The 11,888-nt window shown below is 35.2% G+C and overlaps 1 protein-coding gene across 4 annotated transcripts; it reads right to left on the minus strand.

Moving 5' to 3' along the window:
• Nucleotides 1-117: 117 nt before the first annotated feature.
• Nucleotides 118-4,287, minus strand: LOC105954105 (uncharacterized). Of its 4 annotated transcripts, none has more exons than XM_088813419.1 (11): nucleotides 3,724-4,287; nucleotides 3,368-3,517; nucleotides 3,092-3,235; nucleotides 2,714-2,779; nucleotides 2,587-2,634; nucleotides 2,441-2,503; nucleotides 2,205-2,318; nucleotides 1,949-2,122; nucleotides 1,084-1,430; nucleotides 642-976; nucleotides 118-537 (listed from the first exon to the last, which is right to left on the minus strand). In XM_088813419.1, exons 1-11 carry the CDS (start codon nucleotides 4,241-4,243, stop codon nucleotides 273-275), a joined length of 2,226 nt encoding a protein of 741 aa, XP_088669545.1. In that variant the 5' UTR covers nucleotides 4,244-4,287; the 3' UTR covers nucleotides 118-272. The 4 variants fall into 4 exon arrangements, with proteins under 4 accessions (XP_088669545.1, XP_012833229.2, XP_012833231.2 ...); XM_012977775.2 differs by having other exon boundaries at nucleotides 2,205-2,321; XM_012977777.2 differs by lacking the exon at nucleotides 2,587-2,634.
• Between the last annotated feature and the right edge of the window lie 7,601 nt (nucleotides 4,288-11,888).

The following is an 11,888-nucleotide window of genomic DNA, read 5'->3' on the forward strand; positions in this document are numbered from 1 at the left end:
AATATTATCTCAAATATAAAAAAATACAACAACTTTATTGAACTTTCCGATATCTAATTAATTGTGGGTCAATTAGCCGTGTAAACCACGATAAAATTATTTTCACAACACCAATCGAACATCAAATTAAATTTTACTATTCAATTAATTTTGACTAATCTGTGGAACCAAATTGAGTTTAGGGGATAAAAATCGGAATTCGTTTACCCAAGAAAACAATGAAAAGACCACGCGCGCAACAAACTCAATACAATTTCTTGTTCGGATCGATCTCACTTGTAGCTCCTCTGTGGCACCTTCCGGAAAGTAGCCCGCACAAGATCAAAATACAACGGAAACTGCGCGACGGCGAAAAATGTCACCGGCAAGCAAGTTACTGCGTACACCGGGAAGGCGGCGTACTGTAGCTTTTTCTTCAACACAAAAAAGTGCCCCGCGCAGAACGACACCAACATAGAAGCTATCGACACGAACAGTGACGTCAGCCCCACTAGAAGCTTCCTCGGCAGGTCCTTCCCGAAATCTCTCTCCTGGTACCTGCAATTTTACATTTCAATTTATACAAAATTCTGGCAAAAAAAAACAAATCAAAATTTGGGGGAATTTATGAAATTTTTTTTGTTGCAGGCTTGCAGCCATGCCTGGAGGTGAGAATCGCCAGGAACATCACGACCGCCGTGACGGAGAAGCACAGCGCAATTAGGGAAGCGATTGCGAATATGCTGAACGCCGGTTGATTTTCCAGCGTCGGTGTGCCGATGTCCGACTTCACTCCGCCGGGGACGGTGGCTGAGGTCGCGAACGCCACCGTTGCAATCAGCGCCGCCACCACCGAGCACGACTCGGAGGTGCTCGTCAGCCACTCTCCGCCCTCCTTGAGCAGTTTCTGGTGAGATTCACTGAATATTTCCCTCGGCGTTTGCCCCTTCTGGTTGTACCGTATGAAAAAGTGCATCGGCATTGAATTCTTCACAAACTGCATTTCAATCGAAACCAAGCATAAACATTTTTTATTTTTTTTCAGAAGAATCAAATTCATTTTATTTTCGTGCCAAGAAAAAAAAAACGAATCGATCTTCGTACCTCGTACCACTTAATTTCCCATTGCATCTGCAGTGCAGCACCTGGGATGAGCCAGGGTTTGTTTTCACCCAACATTGCTGCAAGATGCAGAGCACTATTGCCATCTTTGTCCATTTTGCGGAAAATGGTTTCTTTCATTATTTTTCGTTTCATTAAGAATTCGTACACGTGTGGCTGCCTGTTCTCAACCGCAAGCAGAACTACATTCTTCCTCTCATTGTTCATGTCGTGTATGGCCACCGGAAATAGTTCGAGGATCTTAGCCACTATTTCGGTTATGCCATTCTTTGCCGCAATAAGAATCGGTGTTTCTCTCTTCTCCATTTCCGCATCTGTCTTTCTTTCATCTGCAGAATAGTTAGTAACAACTTCAGTCTGTTTCTAGGGCTGGCAAAATCAGAAAGGGAGATGATAAATGCCGTTTTATTTTTACTAGTATCTTTCGGACTTCAAATGTGATTTTTACCAGTTTCGGGTTTGAATTTGGCAAAAGTCAAAACGCCGGGATTTGTCGTTCTTTAAGTTGGCTTTCTTATCAAACTTGAATCAACAAATATTTGATGTCGGGTGAGAAAGATATGAATGATATAATGAACACCGCCTACAATTTTGATGTTTTGAGTTATCTTTAACTCAAACAGTAACTCATTCATGCATAATTTTGTCAGCCGACATCCAATCTAGCCTGATTCAAGTTGGATTAAAAAGCTAACTTAGAGGACTACATGTTTCATGCTTTGAATTTAACCAAAATAGACTCGAAAACAGTCATAATCACATTTGAAGTCAAAATGGTATTAGTGAAATTGAAACGACATTTAACATTTCCGAATCAGGAAATGAGTCCTGAAATTAACAGTGTAACCATCAACGAGGGCATAAGGTGTTGTTTCTTTTATTCGTGGTGGTAAATGTTGTGGGGTCCTTCCATTGTCTTCGTATTCATAGGAAGCTGCATGATCGAGCAATTTTTCCATGATTTGGACTGACCATATATGCTTCTCCTTCTTCTCTCGGAGCTTTACTATTTGCATCGACCCTTGTTTTGCAGGAGAAATCAAATTCAGCCATTTCTAATGAGTTTATGAAAATGTTTTTTTTTCAGTTTGTAGGAGGCTTACCTAAGCCAAGAATCACCAGCATTGCTTTGGACAAAGATTTGAGACCATGAAAGCATGTGAAGTAGTTCTCCGGAAATAATTGATGTCCTTGAGCTTTGGGTCTGCTGGATGCGTCTGCTGAACAGAATAAGACGAGCTCGATTTTAAGGTTTGTCTTTTAATATAAATCTTAATTTAAAATCTGGAATGTGCAGTAGAAATAAGGTATTGTCTATATGAAGTTAATTTAAGTTTACGATCAGATGATTGCTGCCCCTCTGGATCTGTTTGCTGGTTCATCGTGTTTTTACTAGAGCCAACTGGAAAAGGGAAAAAAGCAATAGAGCGTCAACAAAAGAGATATTATATATGTAGGAAAAGAGAAGACGAAAAAACTTTTAACCTAGTTCTTGATTTTTGCCAACAACATTGTCTTCAGACACAATACTTCCTACAAAACACAGATACCATATCTTATAGACATCCATAAATCGTATTTTCTAGCTACGGAATCCAACAGAAACCTTCACCTTGTTTATTAACATGTCTCTGACCCTTTGGATTCTTTGAATCTTGTTGTTGACTGCTGTGACCCACTGGGAAGAATAATAGAACATGAAAATACTATATACTTTTAGTCTCTACGTACATGGAAATGGGAAATTGTTAATGTAAAATATGACACAAATTCCAGGATTTTTAAAAGCTCGATTTTGTTGTCGTGTCTAATATATTTGGAACTAGCTGGAAAAGTTTAAAACTTCAGAAAGAAAAAAGACGGGTCCACGGCGTTAGTTATGGAGTTACGGTGCTGTTGTGAGTTAAAGCAGACACTAATTAACAGAATCTATATTTAACTGTAAGAAGGGAGAAAAAAAAAAGAATATAGTTGTTTCATGGATACTTACTCAGTACCCATATTATATTCCTCAGCAAGAAAATGAAGCCTACGCAGGTCTGATAATTCTCTGGATATCCGGCGTTTTCTTCGTAGTTAAGGCCTTCAGATAGAGTGTGGTTGTATTCTAGCTCCAGCTCATCAACAAATATACCTTCACAAATAACATGCGGTTTATACAAAGATAACTCTGTAATAATTATTTATGCCTTCACACTCTGATTCAAATATCTTGGATTTGAAGTTAAAAATAACAAAAAAACGTAGAGAAAAAAAACACACTCACAATGATAAATAAGTTTATGGAAACCTCTAATATGGTTTCCACTTCTGAAGGCAGATGGTTTGCTTGCCAGAAGATGAAGTGGTGATAATCCATGCATGTTTACCGCGTTGAGAAGCTTGTCGTACAGGTGAATTATTTGAAACGCTATATCTGCCGGAAAATATAAACAAAACTATGATCTCTCAGGCAATACTCTCTAAATTTTAGGTACAATAGTTTTTTTTTTTTTTTTTTTTTTTTTTTTTTTTTATTGGAGATATAATGGTACATAAATTTGTACCTACTATTTTGTCTCCAACTTAACAAATAGACTATTTTAACCTAGCAATTTTGACTTGTTCATGATATGGGCTCACCGAAATATTCTCCCGAGATAGCGGAGTGAAGAATGGTCTCGCCATCGTTCCTCCTGCCATATTCATACCCCTCTCCGTTTTTACAAAATGAATGGAGGCGGAGAAAAACGTGCTTTCTGCCATGCTGTACGGATATAAAGAAGGGAGTTTCGTTTTCTTTATTACGCACACCTATGAGTTTCAAGTCTGATGTTGCAATGCAGCTGCACATTTCGATGTTTCCGAGATAGGCAGCAAAGTGGAGGGGCGTGTTTCCGAGTTCGTTTTCGATGGCCAGAGCTGAGGGTGTGGTTTTCGAGACTATGGAAACGAGCTCTTCCACTATCGATTCTTGGCCGTCGGATATTGCTATGTGAATTGCGGTGTCTCCGGATCTGGTGGTCTGGGCCTTGTGGGACTGTGGGTGTTGTTTGTATATGTTGATGACTTCTTGCCAGTTGCTCTTCATGGCATTTCTGAAGAGCTTTTTCTTGATTTCCTCTTCTATTATGGATGATGCATCTTGTGCATAGGGGTTCATTTTTCTCTAGTTGTCTTGTGTCTTGTCTGGGGTGGAGGAAGAGACTGGTGTTATATATATATATATATATATATATATATATATATGTGTGTGTTCACCCCGAGATAAGATCAAATTACAAAAAAAAACCCTTTCTGTTTGAGTAATTACTACTGCTCCCCTCAACTATATTTTCTTACGACAAAAACCTCTTATTTAATAGATACATTTGATACCATAAGGGACGTGTATGACAATACATAGAGGTGGTTGTAATTAACCAAATATGAGGGTTTTTTATTTTATAATTTAGCCTACCTTAGGGGATTGACCGTAATTTGCCATGTGTATATATATATATAATTGTGTTAACAAATCTTAGTATTTTCCCTTTTGCTAACGGTATTTGTGGTTCTAAGTTGAAATTGGTGTTGGATGAAGAGTTTTCAGTTGAAATATTATACTCCCTCAGGTCCCTTATTATATATCGTTTTGGGTGGTTACGCCTTTATTAAGATAGTTAATATATTATACCAAAAATAACATAGTGAAATTTAAAATATGCTTGTCATTAATTAGTTTTTAATTAATTAATTAAGACTTAAGAGTGATGAGGGGCAAATTTAATTAAAATGCAATTAATACCCAATTGGAACTCTAAATTGACAAATAATTATGGACTAAAAAACAGCCCAAAAAGACATTCAGCAAGGGACAGAGAGGAGTATATTAATTTTGGTATTGTGAATTTTGGGAAAAGGGTAATATAGGAAATTTAAGGTGGTAAATTGAGTTGTTTTCTAATTTAAATGCCATAGCGAATTATAGCTGGGTGGTATGAATGAAGAGATAAAAAAAAAAAAACAAAAAACAAAAAAAAAGAGCAACGGCTTGTAGCTTTTGCTTCTCTTCATATTGTCTCATCTCTCACGGCAACAAAGATTCAAATGGAACTTGGCCATCTAATATTCAGTGCTCAACACAAAAGTCAACAGTGATTGGTGATGGAAGTGTAAAGATGATTACATTATTATTAAAAAGTAGTGTTCTATCAGCTTTATGTTATGCCTATTCTCCTTTTGTTCCGGCTCACGTTCATCACACCTCTAGGGAGTCCCATAGCACTTGGACTCAAAGTTGGCAAACCTAGTGTGAGTTACGGATGACAATCGGTACAGATTTGGCGTGTCTCATATTCGAAACCGACCCGTTTAGGACGAGTGAGCCATTTAGGACGAGTGAGCCGTTTATTGATTGGGCTGAGATCAATTTATCGGGCTCAACCTTATTTGGATGTGATTGGACTTCCGTAGAAATAACTATTAAATTAGGCATGTGACCCAGTAAATATGGGTTTATTGGGCTGAGCCAATAGACATATCAGTTAGCTAAGAGGTTATCTATATTCATATGATAACACAACAAAGACACATCTACCACAGTTCTAATTGTTAAACCGATCTTACGATTCTTGTATTCAACAATTACAATAAAGCACATAAAGTGATCAAGTTCATGCACTAAATAAATAAAGTAGAAGAAATAATCCAAAATTAATAATTACATAAAATCACATAATTGGGTTCATGAATCCCACAAATGGTTCGAATAAAACCCTAGAAATAAAGACTTAGGTACTTGTAATTCTTAGGACAAACAAAATAAAACTCATAAAATAAATAAGAAAAACTATGCTTGAGTCTTCAATCTTCATTCTTCGCGTTTTTTGGTGTAAAATTTCGTGCTTGGATCCCATTAAATTGTGTTTATATAGTGGTTAAAACTTGTTCAAAAGGAAAGAACTTCCTTGTACAATTAAAACTCCATAACTATGCAGATTCGGGTCTCGAACAGCCGTTTCAATGTTCGTAGTTTACTGTCCAGTTTCGCTATGGACGAGGGCCGTCCCAGATTCTATTACAAACGTGGGACAACCGTCCGAAACTTTTTTCTACACTTCAGTCAGTTTTGAATCCGTTTTTGACCTTGTTAGAGTTTCAAATTGAGGAAAAATGCACGAGATACGATTTGTAGCCCTTGAAAATAGATTTCCAATGCCGTTGGAATCAGGTGACTTGGAGTTCGTACGAGAGAGATATGCTCAAAACGATTGGCACTGCCAAAGTGTTGTGAGATTCATTCTTCCAATTTGATTTATTTCCTTATTAGCAATTTTTTCCTTTCTTTTTGATCATTTTTCCTTCATAAAGACTAAATTTTCGTTTTTCACCTATTAAATACAAAATATATTAATTAAAGCACAAATTTAATTAAATTCAAATAAAAAATTTACGTAAAGTAAACATATGAGTGTGAAATCTACACTCAAGAGAGCCCATTCTTTTAAGATTAAAATCTACTCGGTGTTGCATGTTGTTCTTATGAAAATTTCTACTAAAATAATAAATACTATTATATTTTTTCTAGTATATTTATTTTATTGAACTATTATATTAAATTGAAAAAATATATTAAATTAAATACTAATATAATGTACAGTAATTACGAATAACATGAAAAAGTAACCGTAAAAAGAGCTTGAAACAAATAATTCAAGAGAAAACAACTGAACAAATAGCTTACACTTAATTAAATTAAATCTACTCAAAGAACTAAAATAACATTCTTTTATTATTATATTTTTAAGGGTAAACTTCATTTTACCTACCTGAACTATACCCAACGTGTAGAATACCCCCCTGAACTTCAAAATGAACCAAAACGGTCCCTCCTGATTATTGGTCAACGTTAAAAACCGTTAAAATGTGTAACACCGTAAGTATTGGAGTAAAACCGTTAGTTTTAAAGTGATTTTACATATATGCCCTTACCATCTTCCTCCTCCCTTCTTCTCCCTCTTTCTTCTTTCTTTTTCCTGCCTCTGTTCTTCCGATTAGCTAACACCCAAAATTTTATCTTTTTTTCATCAATTCTCTCTCTCTCTCTCTCTCTCTCTCTCTCTCTCTCTCTCTCTCTCTCTCTCTCTCTCTCTCTCACCAAAAAGTAATCAACCATTCAAGATTCGAATCAATGGGTTGTTCTCCATCTACCGCGCAATCGTCTCCACAAACGGGTAAAAAACAATTACCCTTAAATCCACGGTGTCGCCACCTTTCTTTCACCACCACCACCACCATAGTCATGGGTCTTTCCACCTCCGCTTTCAACCTCTTTTCTCACCACCAATACCTTCAAGAAATTCAAGAAGAAACGCAAAAAAATGGGGCGATTTCAACAAAGCCCCAAATCTGAAGCCCTAATTGATGTACATATCCACCCCTTCCCTTTACGACTGTGTGGAGAAACAAAGCCTGGGATGGGAATGGTGCTTTTGTTGTTTTGATTCCTCCGTTTGTCACCTTGAATTAGTCATGCCATGAGAATGAAAAAAATGAAAATACCCAGACACAAATTTATTGTTCTTCAATCTATTTTTTGATTAAAATATTATTGTTCTTCAATCAAGGTTATGAATGTTTGCCATAATCAATTTCTGCAAGTAGAAGAGAGATGAATACGTATATATAGTATATAGTATATACATAGAGAAATGTATATATATACACACACACATATAGATAATAAAATAAATTAAGGGGTGAAAATGTCAAATCAAATGCAAAAAATATTAAAATAATTATAAATTCAAAAGTCAAAGTGCCAACTCAGCCAGGGGAGACGGATTTTAAACGGAGGGACTGTCTTGATTCATTTTGAAGTTTAGGGGGGTATTCTATACATTGGGTATAGTTCAGGTAGGTAAATTGAAGTTTACCCTATTTTTGATAGTATTTTTAGTTGTATTTTTGTCTCTGTTGTTTTACTGTGTAAAAATATCTTAAACCCTAAATTAATTGCTCTAAATTAACGTCAGTAATTAAAACTTTGAAAGGAGTTAACTAACCTGTGTTAACTGTTAACTATACGATTAAGAGTTTCCAATCTTTAAGAAATGGGTCCCACAAAGAATAGAGAATAAATAATAGGGTAAACTTCATTTTACCTACCTGAACTATACCCAACGTATAGAATACCCCCCTAAACTTCAAAATGAGTCAAAATAGCCCCTCAGTTTAAATTCCGTCTACCTTGGCTGATGTGGCACTTTGACTTTCATATCTATGACAGCTGGAGTAGCTTTTGGACGATTTTACCCCTTATCATTATTACTATTTCCGCTTTCGTCTCCTTCTCCACACCACCATCATTTTCGGTCAATTCATATTCAACAACAGAACATGAGAAAGTTCAGCAAAAAAAATCACCCAATTTTGTGAAGAAAGACTTCTTTAATTGATGTAGAATAACGCAAAGCTCGCTCAATTTAACAAAAAATGGAAAACTAAATAAAATTATATCTTAAGGAACAATAACAACAAGAGCCCAAAAAACCAAAATCATCCAAGAAAATTGAGAATATATAGCAGATTACATAATTCTGTTTTTGGGAATGATAGTAGCGGATTCCGCCAGGATCTTGGTTGTGTGTGGCGGAGCAAAGGCTGCTTTCTTATTGGTTTCTTCCTTACTCTTGGTTTCAAATTTCCGACCGCCGAACCGGCAGAAACCCGAACAACCGTATTTGGGTTTCCAAAATCGAATCCCGTTGCAATTCATCAAAAGTTCACCGTATCCGTTGGAGCCCGTAATTTGTGCTCCAAGTTGTGAGAAGCTTGACCTCCCGTCGGGGTCAAATGAGGTCTGAGTGGGTGTTATCACGGTCTTGGCACCGATTTGGAGGGAGGACGAAAAGATTGATTATTTAGTAACATTGGCGTCGGACTTGGCAAAATCAGATTTCTTTGTGAAGATAAAATTTCTGGGTTTTGGTAGAAGAATCTCAGAGAAATTATTAAAAAAGAAAGGAAGAAGATAGAAGAATGAAGAAGATTGACAGTTCTAAGAAAAATAAAAAATAAAAATGAAGAAAGACCAAAGCTGTATCACTAGAGGCTATAAATGTAATTGCACATTAGAATTAACGTCCGTTAATTTTTTAACGCTGTTTAACGTTGACCAAGAATTGGGAGGGACCGTTTTGGTTCATTTTGAAGTTCAGGGGGTATTCTATACGTTGGGTATAGTTCAGGTAGGTAAAATGAAGTTTACCCTAAATAATATTTTTTTCCACATGAGATGGTCATGTGCTGAGTGGCATCCGCTTTTTTTTTTTTTCATTTTTTTTTAAAAACAAATGGTCCGGTTACAATTTAATTACAAACATTTAATCAGAGTTTTGGGCCAAATAACGAGTAAGTGTGTTTTTAACCTTAACTATGCAATTAAAGACTTCTACTGGAGAGACAATTTCCATTCAGTCTACTTCGGGCTCGTTCGATTACCGCTATAAAGTTTTATTGATTGAATAGTAGGGGCTAATAACAAGTTCGGTTGACAAGATTCACACTTTTTCAAATCCACTAGTAAAATCAAAGCCCGCTATTAAATGTTACTATTTCATTAAATTAGTAACACATAGGGGGCGACTAAAAAGGAAAAATACAATTTTATCCTTAAAATCATATTTTCTTAGTGTAAACTAAGTGGTTTTATAGACAATTCATATATAATAAGTGATTTTAATGAATTTAATAGAAAATCTAATCTAAGAAACCGAACATGCTACTAACTAAATAATTAATTAGTCAGTAGGGAATTAATCTAATCTTATGTAATCCAATCTAATCCAATATTGATAACCGAACGAGTTATTCATGTTTTTTTAAGAATGTACATGTATGAAATGAATCTCCTCATGTAGATATACACAACTCAATTAATAAAAACCAATATTAATTGTGGGAAATCATAATATAAACTAACAAAATTTTCCTAGCCATTAATTTCTCCAACTCAAATAACACTATCCACATTATATTCTAAAAAGTAAACGTCGAATTCCCCTCACAAATCCTCCCCTAAACTCCTTCGTCAAGCGCGCCACCATAGTCGGCCACCTCGCTGTCATTCAACTCGGCGATGAGATCTCAACCTTAAGCCTCGTCGATGCGTATAAAGTCGTTTGTGAACCCGCATCGCCGCTCCAGTCTCCATCTGAAGACATCACGATTTTGTCCATCGACTGACCGACGCTGCAGAACAGTGCATTCGGAGTGATATCACCGCTCAACAAGATGGCTTCATAGGGGAATGTAGGAATGAATTAGAATTTGGACCATTATTTTCTAAATTTATGTAGTAAAAATTCGTATGGATTTTCTATGCTTGAGTAGAAGTTTGAAGAGTTCTTTATGTTGCAAAAGTGGATATTAACCCAAATTTAATAAAATATTCAAGTAGGCTATGTTTATCGAAAAATAAAAATAAAATATATATTTAAGATCTACATTTCGAGTAGAAGAAGAATCTAGCGTAGTTAATTTCTCAAAATCGACTTCGGAATTCAAATGAATAAAGATGGACATTTAAATAAGATTAATTATGAAAAGTGGAGAGTAAAAATGCACCATCCCACAATGGAAAAAAAAAATGTTTTGATGAGAACACTTTTAAATACTGGAATGTGGATAGTTAGCATATAATTCCTAACCAAGTGTGATTTTAAGTGCAAAACGACACATGTGCTGCCGCCCACCCGATCCATGCCTCACTGAGGGTCGTCATGGGATTTGGGCTTTGAAAATGTTTGGAGTTCGGCCTGTTTTGGACTCAAATTAATTAAAATTTTATAGACTTAATTAATTAAATGCGTATTATTATTATTTCTAGCTAATCAGAGCGCAACATGTGTCCAAGATTCCAACAATTAAACAAAAGTCTTCACAAGTCCACCAAATCTAGTTTATGAATTTATCATTTTACCCTATCCTGGTGCCTACAAATTGACATTCAAAACCAAAAATCAAAAGATGGCCAACAACTTTGCTTCTCTTGGGCCTGGCTTCAATGGATAAAAAATTAATTATTATATTGGAGTAATCTAATGAAGCCATGTCTTGAATCTCAAGTTGTTTGGAGAATTGTCGGAGACGGAGTTTAGACACCCAAAACGAGTCTCAATTAACAGATGCACGAAAGAAAATTTTGAAGGGCGAGAGGCAAAGAGATTCGGAAGCTCTTATATTTATAATATTCTGTCATATTGTAAGATGCATTGTTTTATTTTATCATATAAAATTTTAAATAAAGAAATGAGACGAATTCCAATAAATCAATTAAATATGTTTTTAAAATAAAAATATTCAATGAATAAAAAATAAAATAAAATAAACAAAATATTATTCATTAATCTTCATTTAAACCTCATAAAAATGTAATTAGTCTATCTACAATAATATAAAATTTATGTATCCTTAATTAGCATATAAAAAATATATAAAATAAATAAACAAAATATTTTTCTGATTATATAACAAAAAAGAAAAAGAGAAAAAGAAAAATAAAATTAAATCACAAGTTCACAACTCCCTACTTTGCTCCTAAAACTGTTGGGGCAACTCTTTTGGGCACATTTAGTGGGTGATAAATTGTGATAGATTATGTAATCCAAATTTATCAAATGTTTGGCTTTCTTTACTTGAACATTGAATAGATAAAGAGTAGCGTATCTGATTTTCAAGTCAAGTAAATCTTCAAATTGTATATTCAACGTTTGTACAACTTTATTGGCACAATATTTACCTTTTCACATTCGATCACATGACCT

This window comes from Erythranthe guttata, chromosome 14 (assembly GCF_056151865.1).
Source record: "Erythranthe guttata isolate IM_541 chromosome 14, IM_541, whole genome shotgun sequence".
NCBI classification, from domain to species: Eukaryota; Viridiplantae; Streptophyta; class Magnoliopsida; order Lamiales; family Phrymaceae; genus Erythranthe; species Erythranthe guttata.